The sequence below is a fragment of the Coffea arabica genome, chromosome 1e (genome assembly GCF_036785885.1).
Source record: "Coffea arabica cultivar ET-39 chromosome 1e, Coffea Arabica ET-39 HiFi, whole genome shotgun sequence".
Lineage (NCBI taxonomy): Eukaryota > Viridiplantae > Streptophyta > Magnoliopsida > Gentianales > Rubiaceae > Coffea > Coffea arabica.
In genome coordinates, this window is record NC_092311.1 from 2127444 (window position 1) to 2150578 (window position 23135).

General features: G+C 33.2%; 3 protein-coding genes across 3 annotated transcripts; all 3 read right to left on the minus strand.

Moving 5' to 3' along the window:
- Nucleotides 1-4313: 4313 nt before the first annotated feature.
- LOC113688772 (dirigent protein 22-like) lies at nucleotides 4314-4960 on the minus strand. Its single transcript, XM_027206566.2, has one exon. It carries the CDS (start codon nucleotides 4917-4919, stop codon nucleotides 4338-4340), a length of 582 nt encoding a protein of 193 aa, XP_027062367.1. The 5' UTR covers nucleotides 4920-4960; the 3' UTR covers nucleotides 4314-4337.
- Nucleotides 4961-8470: 3510 nt separating this feature from the next.
- On the minus strand, nucleotides 8471-9425 carry LOC113700416 (dirigent protein 22-like). The gene has a single exon (XM_027220853.2). The coding sequence runs from the start codon at nucleotides 9283-9285 to the stop codon at nucleotides 8704-8706; it is 582 nt and encodes a 193-aa protein (XP_027076654.1). The 5' UTR covers nucleotides 9286-9425; the 3' UTR covers nucleotides 8471-8703.
- A 3367-nt stretch (nucleotides 9426-12792) lies between these two features.
- On the minus strand, nucleotides 12793-13640 carry LOC113700423 (dirigent protein 22). The gene has a single exon (XM_027220862.2). It carries the CDS (start codon nucleotides 13537-13539, stop codon nucleotides 12955-12957), a length of 585 nt encoding a protein of 194 aa, XP_027076663.1. The 5' UTR covers nucleotides 13540-13640; the 3' UTR covers nucleotides 12793-12954.
- Nucleotides 13641-23135: the final 9495 nt, after the last annotated feature.

Below are 23135 nucleotides of genomic sequence, written 5' to 3' on the forward strand. Positions count from 1 at the left end.
TTACTTCTTTCATTTAGTTTCATATCTAAACCCTGAGCCCTTGATTCCATCTACCATACAGCTTTAATTGGATCATTGTTTCCACAGAAGAACTCGCCGTAAACTTTTATCCTTTGTCATGGGGGGGGGGGGGGGGGTAAAGAGCTGATAAAAGAAATTTGTGGGGCAACAGGGAGAAAAATGCAATTACAACTCCAAAGATGTATGTCAAATTGTAATTAACAATAACAAGCCTCTTGGAATCATCCATGAATGTCCCTATTTACAACATCGTCATGAATTGGGGCCGAAATGGTAAACTAAGAAGACTTCGGTATTTATTTATCTGAGCAAATTGCACGAAATGTCACTAAACTATTATAATGTACTAAACTTTTTTATTAGCCAAAAATGTTACCGAACTAGTAAATATATATCGTTTAGATCACTCCGTGTACTTATGTCATCATGAGAGATGAAAAGTTACTTTTTCATGGACAATTTCGTCTGCTTGTTTGCGAATTCAATATCTGTGAACTAAATCAATGCATGTTCAAGTTCCACACATTTGCCAATGAACCATCCACAAGAACACCACTAAATGGATGAATGATAAACATGCAAAAAAAAAAAAAAAAACATAAAGAAGGAATCACTTGCAGCTCAACATTAATGAACCAGGTATCTACTTGGTTTAATAGTTCTTCCTATACTTTCTTCTTTTTCAATGCTAGTAAGGCCCTATCTTTCTTCTTTTCGCAGACCAAGCCCCTTGTAGCTTGCTTCTCAGCCTCAATCACATTCTTCGGCTGAGACACCGATGATGATGGAACATCACAAATTATTATGTGCATTTTCAATCACACGCTAAATTTGCATTGTTTGATCCTAAAATAGTCGAGTTCTTTAACATACCATCATCTATAGACTCTAAATAATAGAACATTCAAAAGCTTAAAAATATTGAATCTTTACAATACTAAAAGCAATCCCACAAAAAAAAACAAGCTTAGGCCTTTGGGTCTTGAGGGAGAGGATTGTCTGATCCACCTCTGTTATTTTTGGTTTCTTCACAAATACATATCCCATTATTCAATCCCCTCTATCGTAAGACCCCCCAAGAAAAAGCAAAAAAATTGATGATTGAAAAGCTATTATTCCAATCCAATTAATGAACAGTTATACCAATTAAAATCCAAACTTTGTGCTTAATAGAAATTATTGTACAACCAAACGAAATAGAAAATCTGAATATGATGAAAACCCAAAAAATTTCTCAATTTTTGGAAGACCCCAGGAGGAAAACAAAAGAAAGAAAGAAAGAAAAGGCTAAAGCCCAAATGCTGAAAAGTTTAACAAAGGGGTTAGCTGTTGACTCCTGGGCTCTGGTGCTCAACCGAGACATTTAATGGATCAATCAACTCATCCCTTTGCCTTTTCAACCATTTCGCTGTCGCCAATCACTTGTGCTTTACTGCTAATTTTCATCTTCGGCCGATGCTTTGATTCTCCTCACTAATTACTCTGATTTTGCTGGATTAATGCGCAACTTTTCTCATCGATTGTTTGCTTTGTCGGAAATTTTGTCAACATTTTAAACCCTACTCACCCCTAGGGGTGGAACTGAACCAAGTAGCTCGGCTCGAACTCGCGAGCTACTTGGTCAGCAGCTCGAGCTCGATCTCGAACTCGAACTGCTCGTTAGAGCTATCGAGTCGAGCTCGATCTTGGAAATATGACACTCGAGAACTCGACGAGTTCTATCGAGTTTTTTATAATATATATTTTAATTTTTATTATTGTAAAATGTCAATAATATCCTTTATTTAAAATTATATATAAAATATTAATTTTTATTACTTGAGCTTGTTTAGGCTTGATTGAGCTCGAATAAGCTCGATTGAGCTTGATTTGAATTGATTACATTTAATTAAACTTGAGCTCAAGTTCGAGCTCGAGTTCCATAAATTAATGCCGAGCTCGAGCTCGAGCTTAGTTATTTTGCCTCGAGTCGAGCTCGAGTAGTGCACTTAGGGATGGCAATGGGGCGGGTGACCGGCGGGCACTCGCCCCGCGGGGGACTGTTGGGGCGGGGGCGGGGGGTAATTTTATTCCCCCGTTTAGAAACGGGGCGGGGGACGGGGATACATTCCCCCGCCCCAACCCCCGCCAAAAAAAAATATACATATATATATATATATATATATATATATATATATATATATATATATATATATATATATATATATACACACAAAAGTAACAAAAGAACAAACGAAGAAACGAACCTCCATACTTCTCACACCCTCTCTGCACATAATAACAAACCATGACCAGAGTTTGAGTCTTCCCCCGCAGACTTCTCATCATCATCAACAACTAGTGCATAATTTAAACTAGGCCCACTAGCTACTTTGCCAACAGGAGTAAAATTGTCAGCGTCTACCAAATCATCAGCAACATTGAAATGCAAACTAGGCTCACCGCAACTTTGTTGATATTTCTGCTTCAATCGTTGTTGATTACTAGCACCAAATCTTCCAGAACATCCAAATGCTGGGCTCTTCAGATTTGCCCTCAAATCAGAAGAAAGTTTCGACCTTTGGGAAGAAGTTTTTGAAGCGGGCCTTCTAGCGGATTGCCACTGGGAAAGGAAAGAAGGGTTCTTTTTAAAACTTTGTGAAGACGATTTTTTGGGCACATCATTTTCGTTAGCAATTGATTTATTAGATCTAGGCCTGGAAGAATTAGAAGCTGATTTTGGGGCGGACTTGGCAACGAGGGGTTTATTTCTGAGTTTGAAATTGGGATCCTTCTGAAGATCGGAACTCGAAGAAGAAGAAGAGGAGCGAGGTCTTGAGTTTGACGTGGAGGAAAGCAGAAACTTGAGGCAACGGGGGACCGCGGGGGACCGTGGGGAAACGAGGCGGGGGTGGGGGGCAAGGGGCGGGGGATGGGGGGAGATATTTGACAATGGGGCGGGGGACGGGGAAGGGATCCCCCGCCCCATTGCCATCCCTAAGTGCACTCGAGTAGTGCACTATTCGAGCTCGACTCGACTCGACAGCACCCTTACTCACCCCACTCTTGTCCTTTCATTATCACAAAAAGTTGTGCAAACAAAATGATTCCTCAAAAAGTTACTTTCCGTCTCTCCTAACAACATAAATAGATGGTTCATTAGCATAAAAAGTTGTGCAAACGAAATTATCCCTCAAAACGTTACTTTCCGTCTCTCCTAATGACATAAATAGACGGAGTGACTTAAATGGTATAGATTTACTAGTTTGATAATATTTTTGACTAATAAAAAAGTTTAGTGACTAAAAATGACACATTGCAATAATTCAGTAACATTTCGTGCAATTTACTCTATTTACGTCAAGCCAAAACTACGTATCTATTATATTACTTTCCTTCCCTATCTTTTCCTAAAAGACTTGCTCTTTGTTCTGTGACTTATGTCCCACCATAATCTTATTAGTTTTTTTCTTACCCTCTCACCGCTCCCCAGTATCCCCTTTCACCTTCAACTGTTAGATTCAAAATTTGAACTTTGAATGTTATAGCGTCTAAGAGTCATCACTGGGTTAACTCCTATGGGTCTACCATTCTCTTATTAGTCAATTAACTAGTGCAAAAGAAACTTTTGATTGACAAAGAAATTCAACGATCTAGTTAGACTGATACTAATATTCGTGTCGAATATATGTTATGCAAATAGAATTTGAGAAGTCTAAAAGTAAATGACTAATTTTTTGTTGGTCTTTAATTGTGTGTAAATTGTCACTTATGATCCATTGAATTTACTCCTTTTTTTTCCTTGTGTAAGTATTGTTGCACAATAAAGCGTTCACATGATTCTTTGTTTGATAATAAGGCAAATTTGCAATTCCTAATTACTACAAAACACCACATATACATACTGCACATACAATTATTTTCATAATATATTTGGCTTTAATACTCAAATCTGAAATCCCGTAATTTTGGAGACGACTCTAGTACCACTAAGGTAAAGCTCATTAGGGCTCATTGCCCATACTAGCTACAACCACACTTCTTGTGCGAGACCAGTGTTTATGCCTCACTACTCACCATCTCATGAGATGCTGGTGAGTTTTGCTTAAGTTAGAAACTACTCAACAAATACATTATATTAATTCTCCACGAAAATTACTACAAGCTTAAAAACGGACAAAATATTTATTAGAAATAATGAATGCCCTACAATATTTCGCCACAATTACCACACACAATATATATAAATATATATGTATATATATATATGTATACGTACGTATGTATATGTATATATGTATGGAATACAAAAATAACAGAAACAAAGAAATAATTTATCAATAATGCATTACATAGACGTTATATTCAACAACAGCATCACCAGACTTGGGATCAAAGGTGTAAGTTGTCGCCAGAGCATAACCTCTAGCATATCGGAAAAGCCCACTTCCACCGATCACCGGCATCTCCCTGACCATGTTGGATGCTGGATTCCTCCCTACCACGGTGATAGTGCTTCCATAATACTTACCCTGAATGAAAGCAAAGTTCATGGTCATCAACAGACCAATCTCTTCTTGTGAAGCTGACGCATAAAATCCCTGAGCTCTTCCGACCATCTTTGAGCTGAGTTCTGGGCCTAGAGTTAACGGATTATCGATCATATTCACCAGGCCAAAAGCAGTGAATGAATTATTTTTGGGTGGCGGCACCACCGTGATTGAAGTAGGTGTTTTGCCACTGAGGATGTCGTGCCAGAAGAACCTGAAATGGCTTAGCTTTTCTTCCTTCATCTTTATTGCTGTGGGATCAACTGCCTTGATGAACTCGTACTCTTCATCACCGTAAGTGACCTGAATGGTGATGATGGAAATGAAGACGAAGATGGTGAGGAAATGGAATGCTGAATTTGTAGCCATGGAATGGAAGGTCAATTTCTTCTTGGAAACGTGTCGACGGTGCTTCACTATATATAGATTGTGAGGCAAATGATTTGCACAATGAACACATATTTGTAAGCTTGAAGAAGGGGTTTCACAAGTTGGTTCTGTCCTTTCAAACCAATGCGTGTAATTCTTATTATATTTAATATAAATTCGTACAATTTTAATATAATTGTCAATTTAGTTGTATTAGTTGACAAATTTAAATTTATACCTAAATTGTACGTGTTTATATTTAAGTTGTAAAAATTATATGAACCTATTTGAATTGGATACAACTCAACAACTCATGAGGCCATCAAATGAAACAATTGAATAGGTGCGCACTGTTTTGGGAGCATTCGTTCCTACCTAAGCTGAGAAATCATATCATTTTCCCATTGACAAGGAGCCACATTTGTTGCTGAAGTTGAGGACTGATATTGCTTATCCCGTTGGGAATTGTTTGGAATTTTAGAATTACCTTAAACTTTATTTCACTAATCCCATTTTTCCCAGTTTTCATTAGAATATTAATTTGACTTAAAATCTTGAGAAATGATTGCATGTGATAAACAGAAACCAGAAAAACTCACACACACACACAAATTCGCATATTAAGTATGCTGATCGGGTTTAGTTACTATTGTCATTGAAATAATTTCTGTGAACATTGAAAAGATTGATTCCAAACCCCGACCAAGTTTGACAAATTTACACTTCAAAACAAGAAAACTTTTCATTATAAGCTCTTATTATGTTAAAGAATTTTCGCACCAAGAACGCAGGAGAAACACTTGGTTGTTGTAGACCCGAAATTACTAGGTGAACAAAGACCAGTTCCTGCATGGTGCATTTCCCACCTACCTTTTTGTTGACAAGTTTTTCCATAGCATGCACTTCCCTACTCAATTTTTCAATTTGATTTCTTAAAGCAAAGAGAAAGTACTAAATATTTTTCAAGGGGCCATATTAATCTAATTGAAACAATGAGGGGATGCATAGTGAAGGAGCTATATTTTTCAAGGGGGTGTAGGGTAATCAACTAATGTTTTGTTCTCATCTATATGTTTTAAACATCAATTTTTATTGTTTGAAAGAAAAAACAACCTATGCCATGCACGATTTCTCATGCCAGTATTAATTAAAATGACATTTATGCTTAAGGAATTAGCCATTTAGTTTGATTTTTTTTTGACTATTTTATGCATCTATGCAAGTAAGATCCTAGTGCTAAACATAATTTCCCGGCCACTGAGGATTTATATTATTATTAATCTCTTTGTCTCTTGGCATAAAAAAATTGCGCACGTTGCTTTATGAATATATCAAGTATTTTAAGGCGCAAGTAAAATTTTACAGCAAAGTTTTGCCTTTACATACTTTATGCAGCAAAATGTATTGAAACTAAAGGGCCATTAAGGTTGTATTTGTTATAAAGTTCCTTTCTTTGATTTTTTTAAATTAATGTTCAATTTTTGTTGTTTGGTACCTTTTTAAGAAAATTGCAATGATGACAATCATGAATTTTACTAATTTAATTGTTAATTTGAATTTTTTTAAATTTTTTGTTACATTTGAAAGTGTCAAGATAGTTTGAACAATGGCACTTGTAGTGATATGATAACTCAAACTTGTTACACTTGCGAGTGCCTTTAAAAATTCATAGAGTGGCATCTTTTCATGCCATGGGTTTTTGGTCCAATGACATGTTCAAAACAAACATTGAAATAACCACTTTATGAAAATCCATAAGTGCCACGAGACTACAATAGTGACATCGGTGGGTAGAATGACACCTAGGATAGAATGTCATTATTAAACCAAAAAATGCCGCTAAAATACACATAAAGCGATATAAATGACTTGTAATGCTTGTGTTCAAGATAACATTAAATCCAATTAATTTGTTTTTGGGAAATCAAACTTGGATGCTTGCCTTGTTTGGATTGTGATTTTCTGCAGAAAATTTTTTACTCTTTTTATAAACATATTTTTCAATTAATTTTTTATCTCGTATGTATTAAATCACTATAATATATTCTTCTACATAAACTCTTAAAAATCGCAATCCAAACAAAAGGCCCCAAGCCTAAACCAAATGTGAGAGAGAGAAAAACTTTGAGCCTATGAGCTGTACCTTAGTTCAAGGCATCATTGACTATGGCTAAATCTTAAAGTTACTTCAAATTAAAGCATCGCAGCCCTCAAAAAAAAAAACCCCCAAGGCATCATTGGTGTTGTTAAACAATGAGTATACATCAAGCAATCTATTAATTGGTGGAGGACGAGTTGAGCAAGTAGCGTTATAATTTTTTTTAAGGGGGAAATTGTAAGATTAGACATAATTATTTATTAACTTGAAAAGTTTTGTTGTCCATAAGTTACTTTATACATTATTTTTGTCCTAAACACTTCTTTTTTTAAGCTTCACTTCTTTTTTTTTTTTAAGAATAACAAATCATATTCACATTATTGAATCCATTTCCTCCTCTTTGTTTTGTTTTGTTTTTGTTTTTCCCCTTCTCCTACTTATTTCATTCATTTTCATTGCTAAACCTGAATCATTGATTCCATTTTGTCCACTTACATTATGTCATAAACTCCAAAGATTGATGTCAAAAGACAGTGGACTAAGTATCTTTTGTCCATTCACATTTTCAGGTCTACTTTACTTAAGAAACATTAACAGAGGAAAATAACATTGACAAATTTGTTGTAATCATAAAAAATTCCCCGTGTACACCATTATCATCACTAATTGAGGTCATCATGGTCCAGACCAACTTTATAAACCGATTCCAGAGGTCATCATGGTAACCTTGGAAGATTTTGGTATTTATTTCTGTCACGCCAAAGCCACGAGTTTGTGCTGTATTACTTTCTTTTCCTTTCTTCTTCTAGAAGACTTGCTTCTTCTACTTTCTCTTATTGGTTTAATAAGCAGTGCAAGGGAGACTTTTGGCTGTCAAAGATATGCAACGATCTAAGTGTAGTGATAATGATATGCATGTCGAATATGCTATTAAAATAGAATTTCTAACTCAATTAATAGTTATTGGATTATAAGGAAATAAAAAGGAATTAAAACATGATGTTTGTGAAGAAGAAATAGCAATATAATAAAAAGTGAGACAGAGAGTGGCACAGGATGTGAGACAGAAGATCCGTTGCGGTTATTACTTATGATTCAAATTCACTTGATTTTATTTGGTAATATTGTTTCTTTTTTTTTTTTTTTAAAGTGGCAGATCTTGAATTCAGAATATCTAACTAACAATTCTTCCTACCTTATCGCTCAATCCAACCCTCCCTGGTAAATATTGCGTCAAAATGAAGCTAGCTTTCATTTTTTGTATTTGTTTGATAATAAGAGATTTGTGATTCCCAATTGTTATAAAACTACCAAATTACATACATATTTTCTTGCTAAGCTACAGCTCATTGATACTCATTATCATTGCTAAAACTGCCCTATATAGCTGTCTGTGACCCACGTTAATGTCTCACTCATCACTATCTTATGAAAGGTTGGTGAGGTTTGCTCAAGCTGGAAACTTTTCAACAAATGCATTAATTCTCCATGAAAAGGACTACACGTTTTGAAACGGGCAAAATAGTTATTAGAGATAGAAACATTGCCCCACAAAATTGCGACACAAGTACCACGAAAAGAAAAAGGAACAAAAAAAAGTAAAAAGAAACCACAAAAAGAAAGAAAGAAAGAAAGAAAAGGTAAAAAAGAAAAGAATCAAAGAAAGAAAAAGGAAAGATCCCGGAATTAATAGTGCATCACAAAAACGTTGTACTCAACGACAGCATCACCGGACTTGGGATCGAAGAAGTAAGTTGTTGCCTGAGCATAACCTCTACTAAATCGGAAATCCCCACTACCACCGATCACCGGCATCTCCCTGACCTTGTTGAACACCGGATTCCTCCCTAGCACGGTGATGGTGCTTCCATTATACTTACCTTCGGTAAATGCAAAGTTCATGGTCATTAATAGACCAACCTCTTCTTGTGATGCTGATGCATAAAATCCCTGAGCTCTTCCGACAACTTTAGAGCTGAGATTCGGGCCGAGAGTCAACGGATTATCGATCATGTTAACAGCACCAAAGCCAGTGAAGGAAGCGGTTTTTGGTGGTGCCACCACCCTGACCGATGTAGGGGTTGTGCCACTGAGGATGTCGTGCCAGTAGAACCTGAAATGGCTTAGCTTTTCTTGCTTCATCTTCAGTGCTGTGGGATTAATTGCTTTGACGAACTGGAATTCTTCATCACCATAGGTGACCTGAGTGGTGATGATGGAAAAGAAGATGAAGATGGTAAGGAGATGGAGGGCTGAAATTCTAGCCATGGAATGGAAGGCGACGAATTTCTTTTAGGAAATTTGCTAAGGGTCCTTGATTATATATATGCGTATTGTGAGGGGAATGACCAGATACGAACAACTTTTGGAAGTAATTCTTTTTGACAATGTGCAAAGTATTGCATGAGTTGTGCAAGCTCACAAATAATTTGTTGCAACAAATATACTTATGCTAGCATACTAAATTAGGACTTAAAAATAGAAATTTTCATATTGTATTATTTAGTAGCGCTTCAGACAAATTAAAGTTTTAATATTACATTATTTAATAGTGCTTTAGGCAAGTTAGGATTTTATAACTCTATTGGAATCAAATTATAATAGTTTGATTATTTAAAACTAGTATTTTATTAGAAAATTTCTTATGATTATAAAATTTGTTTATCAGATCGTCCAGTTTATAATAAAAAAATAGGGAGTCTTGTTGGTGTCATCAGTTGAGAAGAGTGGATTTGATAGCTTTGTTATTATGGCATTTGATATATTATTATTGGTACTATTTTTCTTCTTTCACATATATTTTTATGTGTGTAAATTGCCTCCCTTTATACAGTACATTAAGATCAAAATACCAGTTAAGATCATAATTTCATGAATTAGAGGTCCTGCAATGAAATTGAATCTTACTAAATGTGAGCTCATTTTAACTTAATTGTTGGTTTTCGTCCTACTATATATGAGTCATTAATTGTACTCTAGTTAATGATCATTCATCTATATTGATCCTAGTACTGGGTTTACCAGTACATATATATCTCTAAGTTTCTTTTAGTACTATTTTCTACATATATGTAAATGACAACAAATAACCAGGTGTCCACGTACTTATATGAGATTGTGCACAATGACGGAGCAAGGGGGTTGAGGGGGGCCATGGCCCCCTAAGTCTTGAAATTTTTTATTTATAGTATGTAAATATATGTATAAGATAAAGTTGGCTCCCCCATATTTTACAATTTTAGTTTATATTATGAGAGTTTATATATATATATGTGTGTGTGTGTGTGTGTGTGTGTCTGTGTGTGAATTAGCCACCTTTGATGTAATTTTTTCTTCAAAAAAAAGTTATTTATTTTTTATTGTGCTAATTATTTAACATTCAAAAAATTAAACATATAATTTGATGATCCATAGTAAATAGACCCAATTTGATATATTAATAAAAGACTCAATTCATAATTATGAATGGGCTAAAATAAAAATAATTACTTTATTGATCCATATACAAATATACAACTTAGCCTAATTGATAAAAAAAATTTTAAATTAGTTATCTATCCTCTTGTTGACCCATATACAAATATACAAATAATTACTTGAAGGCTTTGTGAAGACAAGAAATTGAGTGATCTGTCCTGTTGTTAACAGATTGATTATATTTGTTTTCACTTTTCATGTATCAACTACAACTATAGAACGGGCATTTTCAATTATAAATATAATCAAAACAAAGCTCCAAAACAAGATAAAAGATAATTTCTGGAATGATTGTCTAACAATATACATAAAAAAAGGGAAGTTGTTCAAAAATTTAGCACGGATTCAATTATAGATGAATTTAGTTCTATGCAATAATGTAAAGCTCAATTTAGTTTTAAGAAAAGAGGTTGAAATTTCAAGGTATGCTAACATAACTTTTATATTTTTTAATTGAAAATAGTTATATTTATATTGCATAATTATATTTTTGTTTTTGCATAAGTGACGCATTGGATCATCTTCTCATAATGTACAATTTGGATAGTTTGTGATGTTATAAGATATTTAATCAAAGGTTATTTCTTATCTTAATTTTAGTTATGACTATGCTACATATTTATGAAATAGACATACCTTTATAATTAAAGTTAATATTTGATATTTTAAGATACCATATATTTAAATAGATGAAAATTATTTTAAACATAACATATTAAAATAATTTTGTTCGAAAAAATTTTGGCCCCCAAGAAAAAATCCTGGCTCCGTCATTGATTGTGCAGCTATACGTATGCAAAAGAACTTCGAGTGTGTGTTTGTAGTTTCAAAGGAATCGTGTCATTTTCCAGTTGACATTGGATCCCACTTATGTTGTGGAAGTTGGGGATGGATTCTGCCTGTCCCACTTTGGATTTTATGGACATTTAGTAAATTTCTCTGATCCCAATTCCCAATTCTTTTGTAGTCTTCATTAGAAAACTAATTTGGCTTAAATTATTGATAAAACTTTTCATTACAAGCTCCTTTTGAGTTGAAGATTTTCGCAGCAACAACAGAGGTGGAAAAACTTTCTAGTCGGTAGCGAGACTAGTAGGTCAACAAAGATCAATTCCCTCGTGGTATATTGCCCACATACCTACTCTTGTTGACAAGTTCTTCCACAGCATGCTATTCCCCATTCAATTTCTCAATGAGAATGCGGAAAAATTGATCTTAAAGCAACGAAAATGTAAACACTGTCAAAGTAGAAGTGTATGATGACTGATCATAACTAAGAGTAGAAGTCTTTTGCCTGTGCACGAAGTCTATCATGAAGGATCTTTCTGTCATAAATTTCTTGGACCACCTACAAATTCGACAAGTGCATGATGACATGATACAATACAAGAGGAGTAGGCTTGTTTCCATTTTCAGTTCTGAAGTATGCATTCAAGAAAGTTTTACTCCTTTTTTGTCTTTTAAAGGAAGGTTTTTAATAAAGAAGGGACTGTGTTATTGACATTTTAGTGTTTTCATTTAATGTTATTGCATTATAATCACTGAACTTTGGCTGAGTGGTCACCAACTTTTTTGGGCTGTAAGTCAGAGGTTTCGAATTCCATCTGCAGTGGAAAAAAATTCAAAAGAGGTTACCGGAATGTTATCTGTATACCTATTAGCCCTTACTTAGTTTCTTTAGACTTCTCTTCCCTGTAATATAAGATAGATTAGGTTACAGGAATGTTATCGTTATGATAAAAAAAAAGTTATTGCATTATGGTTTTTTCCATTTCGCATAAAATATGCACATTAAAAAAAGAGAGTAGATCAACTATTAATAACTTACGATTATCACTTACCTCTTGAATTGTAATATTTTTGCATAAAAAGTTTATCTTTTTGTCAAAAATATAGCAGTGAATCCACTTCTTATTAGAGTACGAAATAGACAAACTCTTTTGTTATATACATCAGTTATACCATTGCAAAGCAAAAAAGAGAGAACCATTGCAAAGCCAAAAAAGAAAAAAGAAAAAAAATAAATGGTCTGATTGCACATTATTAAGTCATGGGTCGTAATATATATTCATATCCATGTGAATTTCTATGAGCAAAACAACATCTAAGCTGATTTATGAATCAGCAACCTTTTGAGTGCAATTTATCATTTATGATTCATGTTCACAAAATTTTCTTGATTAACATTCATTTTGTAATTTGTAGTTTGCAAATTGTGATACACAGTCTTGTTATAGGTACTTTTAACAGCAACAGGTGGTCCATCTTATGAATTGTCTAGTACTCTCATATGAGGGATTGGTAGAAACTACAAAAATTACTCATAGAACAGTAAACGAGTACAACATTGATTGGATATATTATGCCCCACAAAATTTCTAGCAGAAATACCAAGAGACAAAAAGAAAACAAAAGCAAAGGAAAAAGTCCGATCTCTAAGGGAAAACAATCCCACGATCATCAATAATGCATAACATAGATGTTGTACTCAACAACAGCATCACCAGTCTTGGGGTCAAAGTTGTGGGTTGATGCCTGAGCATAACCATTAGCAAATCGGAAAAGCCCACTTCCGCCGACCACCGGCATCTCCCTCACCTTTTTGAGCACCGGATTCCTCCCTAACACGGTGAGGGTGCTTCCATTATACTTACCTTCAGTGAAAGCAAAGTTCATGGTCATCAAGAAGCCAATTTCCTCTTGTGAAGCTGATGCATAAAACCCTTGAGCCCTCCCGACCAATTTTGAGCTGAGCTCCGGGCCGACAGTTAAAGGATTATCGATCATGTTCACCAGGCCAAAAGCAGTGAATGAATTGGTTTTCGGAGGTGGCACCACCATGACTGAAGTAGGTGCTTTGCCACTGAGGATGTCGTGCCAGTAGAACCTGAAAAGGCTTAGCTTTTCTTTCTTCATCTTTAGTGCTACTTTTGGATCAATTGCTTTGACAAACTCGTATTCTTCATCACCATAAGTGACCTGAACGGTGATGCAGGAAATGAAGATGAAGATGGTGAGGAGAGGAAATGCTGAAATTCTAGCCATGAAAGTTGCGGAAGAGCTTGTGAAACTAACGAGTAACAGCTAATGAGTAATGACCAATGAGTAAAAGAACAAAACGATAATAGATGTCTTCTCTTGGAAAAAAGTTTTGGGGGTTCACAGCTATAAATATTGTTACATGTTCCAATCACATAGTACAAATGGATCCCACTTACGTAGCTAAAGTTAATGATTAATTTTGCTTTTCCCATTACAGTACCTTAAACTTTATTTCCTTGGCCCCATATCTAATGTTGTATTAGCATTTAGCATTTGAACATGACTTAATTAATGGGTAATTAAACGGATTCAATATTCATATTCACCTATATCAAAGCACCAACCCATTTACTAAGTATGAAGATTAGTCACCTCATCAATTAATCAAGTGCAATTTCTCTGTTGATATAATGTGAATTTTTTTTTTTGTTGGGGTGATAGGAATACTTCACCTTACATTACTTTGGTCGAGCCAAATCCCTATGAAACACAGATTTAACATAGAATGGCACTTCAATCATGTACTCATCTAAAACCATGCATTATTTCGTTAGATTCTCTTCTCATACACTTAATATTACACCAATGGGTGCTGTTGAGAAGTGCTACTACTTTGGTATCGTTAGCGAAATTATTTAATGTGTGATTTTGGAATAAGCAAAGCATGATGCTTAATGTAACAACACATTAAAAATCTATCGAGTATTGGAAATTTCCATTGGTATGACGTTTTTTTTTTCAGATCCGAAACCTCACAAGTTGAATCTTACTCCATTTTAGAGTAAATTGGTAATTTCATTTCTCGTTACACCAATTTTTAAAGTCTCTTACACCACATTTAATTTTTCGTTATATTATTTTTTTAACCCAATTACAATAAAGGGTAAACTTGTGAGAGGTAGGCGTTTTTCCATGACAAAATTTCCACATCAAAAGCATAGGAGAAAAAGCTCTCGTGAAGAATAGAGAGTTGAGACTTGGACCCTACTAGGTCAACCCGACCAATTCCCTCATGGTCCTGGCGTATTGCAAACCCACCGACTTTCTTTTGACGTGCACTATGGGGCATGGTTTCTAATCATAGAAAATTTGTCTCAGACTTGGGGCTAATTGAAACAAGCCTCATGAACTTTTGAGAAAGTTGCACTCGGCTCTCTCCAATGTTTGAAATATGCATTTGGCCCCCATATTTAGTGTTTTTGGACAAATGCCATCAGAATGTGCTTTGTTTTTAGTTACTAATTTCTCTCTAACATCCCTTGTTCATTTTCTTTACCTTTCTTGTATTTTTTTTCATTATTCCTTCCCTTCATTATTCACCAGAGCTCACAAATTTTAGTCAATTTAAATGAGATTAGCTCGTATAGTTTTTTCTTTACATTTACCTTGAATTTACTTGTAACTTTCATTCCCCAATTTTCATATATAGTAAACAAAATACTCAATCTAATATTTATTTATGACATTCCAGCCTGCATCTAAGTATGTAGATAGGACCATGGATTGGCTCATGCATCAAAAACTCAGAATAACTCAAGGAGATGCAAAAGGGTAAGATTTACTAATTTTCAATTTTATTATTTTTTTAGAGTAAGAAAATTGAAAAAGCGAATAAAATGCATGGAGTCTCATGATGCTTAGGGTTTGGCGGAGGAAATAGGCTTAGAGGAATTAAAGAGAATAGAATTAACAAAGGAAGAAAATTAGAAGGAAGAAAAAGAATTGAGAATAAAAAATAAGTTTATATGGTTTGATCTAGAATCATGAAACTGGAAGCAAGAGGTAATATGACCATGAAAGAAGTTATGGGTGGCAAAGTGCAACTTTTCCGAAAAAGTAAGGGTATATTGTAATTAATCCGAAGCAAGTGAGCGCAAAAACGTTAAAAGTAGAATATTTGAGTTCCAGCAATTATTGACTATGAAGTCATCACCATTGCGTAATTGGACCTCTAATCTATCCTCCATTATAAAATCAAAAAAAGAAAGGATGACACTAAAAGGTGGAACAAGGGTTTTACTAAACTTAATGTGAACTGGAATTTTTACCATTTATTCCAAAGGCCACTCCTTCAAATGGTCAGATATGGTTACCATTCATATTTCTTGGGGACCTCTTCCTACGGATTGAGACAAAAGATGACGTTGGCAAGAAGAAAAGCACATTTCTCCACTAAATAAGCATATTTCTCCACTAAGTGTATAATTTTTTTACACTAACATATTTAGATAATTCCATATAACATGAATTTAAATTTAAAATTCAAATCATGTACACATGACATACATTCATAGTTGTTAGTGTAAAAAATTTATTATATTATCAATGCACAAAAAGTTATTCCTTTAAAATAACAAAACAAAGAAAAGTATTTTTTAATGTATTTTGAGAAGCATGACAACTGCATATAAGTAAAAGTAAATTTTATATATACTGAGGGATTCATTACATATGTGCAAAAGTTGAATTTCAAGTTCAAATTTTGCATAATTATTATTCATCTAATATTAACAGTGTATACATCGTTAGTGTAGGAAACATCTCAAACAATTTTTATCATACATAATAGCTTGCTAATATGTCAATGGAAGATTTTATCTCAACGTTTGTTGTTGTGTTTGTCTCGTAACAATAAAATTGAGGCCATATGCTGTTTACCCAAATACAAGCTGAAGCCTCATAAACACCAAATTTGTTGGAAAATGAAAATAAGCATTTGGATATTAGTGATTTTGATTACTTAGTATTCATTGTTTCGGGTCGAGAACAAAAATAGTAGAGAGATTACAAAAAAAAAGCTTCCTTCGGGAAATCACTTGTAATGTGCTCTTGTGTCATGATAATTTTTCCTTGTGAATCACTTACAATGCTCCCTTGCTAATCTTCCTCAAATTTTGGGATAAATCTATAGCATTTTTGTGATGCAATATAGACGAAATGGAAAAATAATTAAAAAATATTTATAATGTAACTAAATTTTTTTTATTGCAAATAAGGTCAATCCAAACAAACTAGTATCTTGTAATTTTTCTAACGGCACTTGACCTCCCTTTCTCTCTTGGCTGTTGGGCTGTTCTATGATTTTTATTTTTTTTTTTGAATACGAATTGGCTTCCCATGCACTTGTAAGTTTCTAGTTTTTTTGGAAAGTGCCATGATATCATTCTACAAGTTGTGATATTAAGGCCAAATATAGAATATGAGAAGGCCACATGTGGGCCGAAACAGAGAGCTTGGAGGAAGAAATCTTCTCGTAGCAAACTAGATCCACGCTCGTCCCATAACTCAACTACAGTTACATGATAAGCTGAGTAATCGACAGGTTACGGATTCGAATCATCTGAGTTATTTGAGATATTTTTACTGTAGCACTTTTTGTGATGTGATGTATGTGAGATAAAAAGGTAATTGGGAAGATAAAAAGGTGTATTGGAAATTGTAATGATGATGTAAGCAAATATATTTGGACAAATAACTTACAATCCAAACACACTCACGAAAATAAGTGGAAAATCAATATTGATCCTTTTTATGAAAAAAAATAAGTAATTAAGAATTTTGAGATCCCATGTTCAATTCACAAATAATTTTCTTTCTCCTTCCTTTTATAAAGTGAAAAAAAAGGAAGACTTAGCTCCATGCTCTAATCTAAAGCAAACGTTCAAGTTGTTCTTTTTCGTGTCTTTTCGAGGGTTCTGGAGAAAGTTGCAATCAATAGGATTTCCCTAATCCTCCCTTCTCGAAAGAAAGGGCATGAAATTTTTTTTTTCTAGAATGAACTTCTTTCTTTATTTTCTTTATTTGGTGTACCTACTTGAATCGGTTGAAAGGAAATTACGTTCAATTTTGAAGGGGAGACCCTATAGGATCCCATCTCAATTTTTTTCTGGCCAGGCCCATTACTTGAAAACCCACTTTCTTACTATCATAAGGCTCATTCGAATATTAGATCGAATTTTGGAATTACAGCATTCCGCTTTTTATTTTTGCTACCCAAGTCTTTGATTTTCGAACAGATACAAAAATGCTTTAGTTGGGCCATGGACTTTGGGTACATATGTAATGCATGATGTTAACAAAAAATAATTGGTCTCAAAATTTACCATGTTGGTTGTCCAAGTATACTAATCTTGTTCTCAATTGATTTTTAACACTCGATTTTTAGATTTTGATTTAAAAAAACTATTTTATCGTGTTTACAACTGTTTTCTACATTCTGATTTTATGAATATTTTGAACATAAGAAAGCTGAAAATCTGAAGTATCTAAAATCGTCTTTTACATGATAAGAATTAGCACAGAACAAGGCCATTATTTGAAAGCTAATATTTGCAATTACACTGCTGTTTATAATCATAAGAAGACACAAAAAAATGAAAAGAGAAAAAGAAAAACAAGTTGGTGTGAAGAAAAAAGCTAACTAAACCAAAAATTTTCATGATTCATATTCTTGAAGGCCAAGTCTACTTATCTATTGAGTGTTTAATCAAGGGATAATTAGAAGAAAAATAAAATAGAAAAAAAAATTTGAGAACAAAAAAAATAAAAAGAAGTACCAATTTTTTTTAAGAGACGAATTCCATACACAGGGTCGTAATGTTAGCCCGTTATTTTATTAAAACAATAAATGAATTACAAAAATTTCATTTTAAAAATTTTTTTTTTAGTGTAATAGGATATGTTTAAATTCGGGACTTCTCACTTACACTCCCATCTCTACCTTTCAAATCACTCAATCCATTCCTCCCCAATATGAAATACAAAAATTTCGAGGGGGCCAAACCTGACCTCAAGAACAAACAAGAAAAAGGTACACTTGAGAACGAGAGGTTAGCAAAGTTATGACGTTGCAAAAATGTCCAAGTGTCAAGCCAATCCCCTAAAATCTTTTCATAAAAACTAATGAAGCTTCTCGAGAAAAGGAAAAAAACACTTTTCAAACTCTAGTTAGAGATATAATTTAATTAGAGTATCATTTACATGATTATTTCAACTTATATTTGACAAATTAACTTAAGGTTTAATCAGATTACAACGTTATTATCATTATTCTTATTTGAATTTATAGTTATATTTATTTCAATATGAATTATCATTTGAAGTTATATTTGACAAATTAAGTTGCATTTGTTAAGAATCATCGAATTGCATGGATTTTTTCAAATTGTTATAGTGTTTGACATTTTGTTATTTTGTTAATGTAACGAAAAAGATTATTTAAAACTAATTTCATCTTATTATAAAGAAAAAGATTATTATTGCTGCTTAATGTAGTGTGCATTTTTATGTTTCAAATTTATTTTAATTTGTTGATATTAAAATATTTGGTAACATTTGACTTTATGTTCATATATTTTTGTTATCAATTCTATTTTAATTCATTTGTACCTTAATAAGTGTTTTTTTTATTACAATTAATTTTTTCCTTTCTTAATCAAATGAATGCATTAACGTCTAAATGACAAAAATAAGTGTATCTCTATTATATTTCTTTAAAATGCTCTTTGTTGTTGTTTTCGTGGTAATCGTTAGATTTGCATTTTTTTTCTTATTTTCTATGCTGTCAAATTATTAAATTATTCAATAAAGCTTATTTATTATGAGTTCTAATTTGGAGAGAAAAACGTTTTTCCAAACTTGTTGCATTATTATATTATTCAACATAGAATGGCAGTTCAATCATGTACTCATCAAAAGCATAGCCATGATGGAGCCAAGGGGGGACAGAGGGGGGCCATGGCCCCCCCTAAATTTTGAAAATTTTAATTCATAATATGTAAATATGTGTGTAAAGTAAAATTGGCCCCCCCTAAATTTTTATAATTTTAGTTTATATTATGAGAGTTGATATATATATATATATATGAATTAGTCATCTTTGAATTAATTTTTTCTTCAAAAAAAGTTATTTATTTTTTATTTTACTAATTATTTAACTTTCAAAAATTAAACATATAATTTGATGTTCCATAGTAAATTGATCCAATGTGATGTATTAGAATAAAAAGACCCAATTCATAATTGTTAAAAGCAAGAACTAGTACGTCTAAGAATAGAACTTCAACATTTTGAGCTCGACATTCCAAATCATCCTGAATTGCAAGAATTATCTGGTATTCATGAGTTATGTCAAGGCTTGGTGAAGACAAGAAAATCAGTGATATATTCTCTTATTGACAGATTGATTAGACTTGTTTTTACTCTTCTTGTATCAATTGCAACTACAAAGCAGGTATTTTCAATTATGAAAATAATCAAAACAAAGCTCCAAAACAAGATGGAAGATAATTTTTTGAATAATTGTCTAACTGCGTATATAGAAAGGAAGTTGCTAAAAAATTTAGCAGTGATTCAAGTATAGATGAATTTAATTCTATGAAAGAGCGTAGAGCTCAATTTACTTCTAAGAAAAGATGTTGAAATTTCAAATTATGTTAACATAACTTTTATCTTTTTTCAATTGAAAATAGTTACATTTATATTACATGGTTGTATATATATATTGCCTAGGTGACATATTGGAGAGCATCTTCTCATAATGTGCAAATTGGATGGTTTGTGATGTTATAAAATATTTAATCAAAAGTTATCTTTTTTGTTAATTTTTGTTATGACTATACCGCATATTTATGAATAGACATACCTTTATAATTAAATTTAATATTTGATATTTTTAGATATCATATATTTAAATAAAAGAAAATTATTTTGAACATAATATATTAAGATAATTTTATTAGGAAAAAATTTTGGCCCCCCCAAAACAAAAATCTTGGCTCCGTCACTGCCATAGGAGACTAGTACCGGAAATTTTCAATGATATGATGTTTTTCTTATATTCGAAACCACACAAGCGGTATCTTACTCTATTTTAGAGTAAATTGGTAATTTCATTTCTCGTTATACCAATTTTTAAATTCTCTTACACCACATTTAATTTTTCGTTATATTATATTTTTAACCCAATTACGATAAAGGGCAAACTTGTGAGAGGTAGGTTTTTTTCTATCACAAAATTTCCACATCAAAAGCATAGGAGATTGTACCCTACTAGGTCAGCCCGACCAATTCCCTCATGGTCCTTGCGTGTAGCAACCCACCCACTTTCTTTTGACGTGCACCATGGGGCATGGTTCCTTGTGTAATCATAGAAAATTTGTCTTATACTTGGGGTTAATTGTAATGAGACTCATGAACTTTTGAGAAAGTTGAATTTTGCTCCCTCCAATGTTTGAAATATGCATTTGGCCCACATATTTAGTGTTTTTGGACACATGCCACCAGAATGTGCTGTGTTCTTAGTTTCTAATTTCTCTCTAACATCCTTTGTTCATTTTCTTTACCTTTCTTATATTTTTTTTGGTTAATATTTCCCTTTATTCTTCACCAGAGCTGTCAAATTGTAGTCAATTTAAATGAGATTAGCTAATATAGTTTTTTTTCTTTACATTTACCTTGAATTTACTAGTAACTTTCATTCCCCAATTTTCATATATAGCAAACAAAATATTCAATCTAATATTTTTTTATGACATTCCAACCTGCATCTAAGTATGTAGATAGGACTGTGGACTGGCTCATGCATAAAAAATTCAGAATAACTCAAGGAGATACAAAAGGGTAAGATTTGCTAAGTTTCAGTTTCATTATTTTTTTGGAGTGGGAAAAGGGAAAAAGCGAATAAAATGAATGGAGTCTCATGATGCTTAGGGTTTGGTGGAGGAAATAGGCTTAGAAAGGTATTAAAAAGAAAGAATTAACAAAGGAAGAAGATTAGAAGGAAGAAAAAGAGTTGAGAATAAAAAAAATAAAGTTTCTATGTTTTGATCAAGAATCGTGAATTTGGAAGCAAGAGGTAATATGACCATGAAAGAAGTTATGGGTGGCAAAGTGCAACTTTTCCGAAAAAATAAGGGTATACTGTAATTAATCCGAAGCAAGGGAGCGTAAAAACGTTAAAAGTAGAATATTTGAGTTCCAGCTATTATTGACTATGAAGTCATCACCATTGCGTAATTGGACCTCTAATCTATCCTCCATTATAAAATCAAAGGAAGAATGGATGACACTAAAAGGTGGAACAGGCAGGGCTTTACTAAACTCAATATGAACTGGAATTTTTTCCATTTATTCCAAAGCCCCCTCCTCCAAATGGTCAGATATGGTTACCTTTCATATTTCTTGGGGACCTCTTCCTACAGATTGAGACAAAAGATGACGTTGGCAAAGAAGAAAAGTACATTTCTCCACCACATAAGCATTCACTTCTATTTCTAAAGTTTGCAACCAAATTTTTTTTGGATTCACTGCATATCTGTAAAAGTTAAATTTTAAATTTAAATTTTATGTAGTTGTCATTCATCCAACGCTAACAGTGTATACACTCTATCAGTATAGAAAAGATTAATTTAATTTTTAATCCTTTAAAAAAAGAAAGTATTTTACCTGTTCAAGTGCACATCTCTTTATGGTAATACATTTAAAATATAGTAGTAAATTTTTATACATTGTCAGTGTACAATTTTTTTTTTACATTAACAGATTTAGGTCATTCTATATAATATAAATTTGAATTGAAATTCAAATAATATACATATGATATATATTCATGGTTGTTAGTGTAAAAAAGTTACTACACTGTCAGAGAATAAAAAGTTATTCCTTCAAAATAATAGAACAAAAAAAATAGATTTTTTAATGTACTTCAAGAACCATGACAACTGTATATAAGTAAAAAGCACAATCTTAAACAATTTTCAATATATATATATATATCTATATATATACTCACATACATCTCAAACTTCCTTCAGGAAATCACTTGTAATGTGCTCTGGTCTCTTGGTAATTTTTCCTTGGGAATCACTTGCAATGCTCCCTTGCTGATCTTTTCTTAAAATTTGGGATAAATCTATAGCATTTTGTGATGCAATATATATGAAATGGAAAAATAATTAAAACCATATTTATAATGTAATTGATGCACATATGGTTGTTGATTCATCAATTTCAATTGAATTCGCCATCATCGAGGTGGGTGGCCCATGCAAAAATGTGTCTACTTCTGTAATATATGTATGTGTATGTGTATGTATATGTATGTATATTCTATCCAGATTGAGCAGAGCCGGCAAAAGCAGCGCTGAATTAACTCATTCATGCCTTCTTGCTGGCACCTGATGCGCATGGACATGTCAATTTTATGAAACTTCTAGTCCCGTTTGCTAAACAAAAGTACAACAGATATACGATTTCGGGAGTCCATTCGGTACAAAAGTTTGCCGGAAAAATACCGGTTTTCGTCCCCAAACTTTGGACACAAGACACATTTCATCCCTCATCTTTCGGGCATGACACATCTGGTGTCTAAATTAAGAATTTTAGATCAAATGTTATCCTCAAACGGCAATTTATCCACCATTTAACGAAACCGGTCACGTGAGATTCACGTACCGTTAAGTAAAAGCTTCTGTCCAAAAGAACCCAGGTGGAAAAGGACGTTGTCTCCACTTTCCTTGTCCAAAACCGAATCTGAGCTCACTCTCTCTCGACAAGTTCACTTTCCCCTTTCCCTTGCCTTTCACTTTCCCTTTTCCTTT

What these genes read in the sequence shown, in the direction of transcription:
- LOC113700416 (XM_027220853.2), bottom strand. Translation starts at nt 9,285, where the DNA reads ATGGCTAGAATTTCAGCCCTCCATCTCCTTACCATCTTCATCTTCTTT.
- LOC113688772 (XM_027206566.2), bottom strand. Translation starts at nt 4,919, where the DNA reads ATGGCTACAAATTCAGCATTCCATTTCCTCACCATCTTCGTCTTCATT.
- LOC113700423 (XM_027220862.2), bottom strand. Translation starts at nt 13,539, where the DNA reads ATGGCTAGAATTTCAGCATTTCCTCTCCTCACCATCTTCATCTTCATT.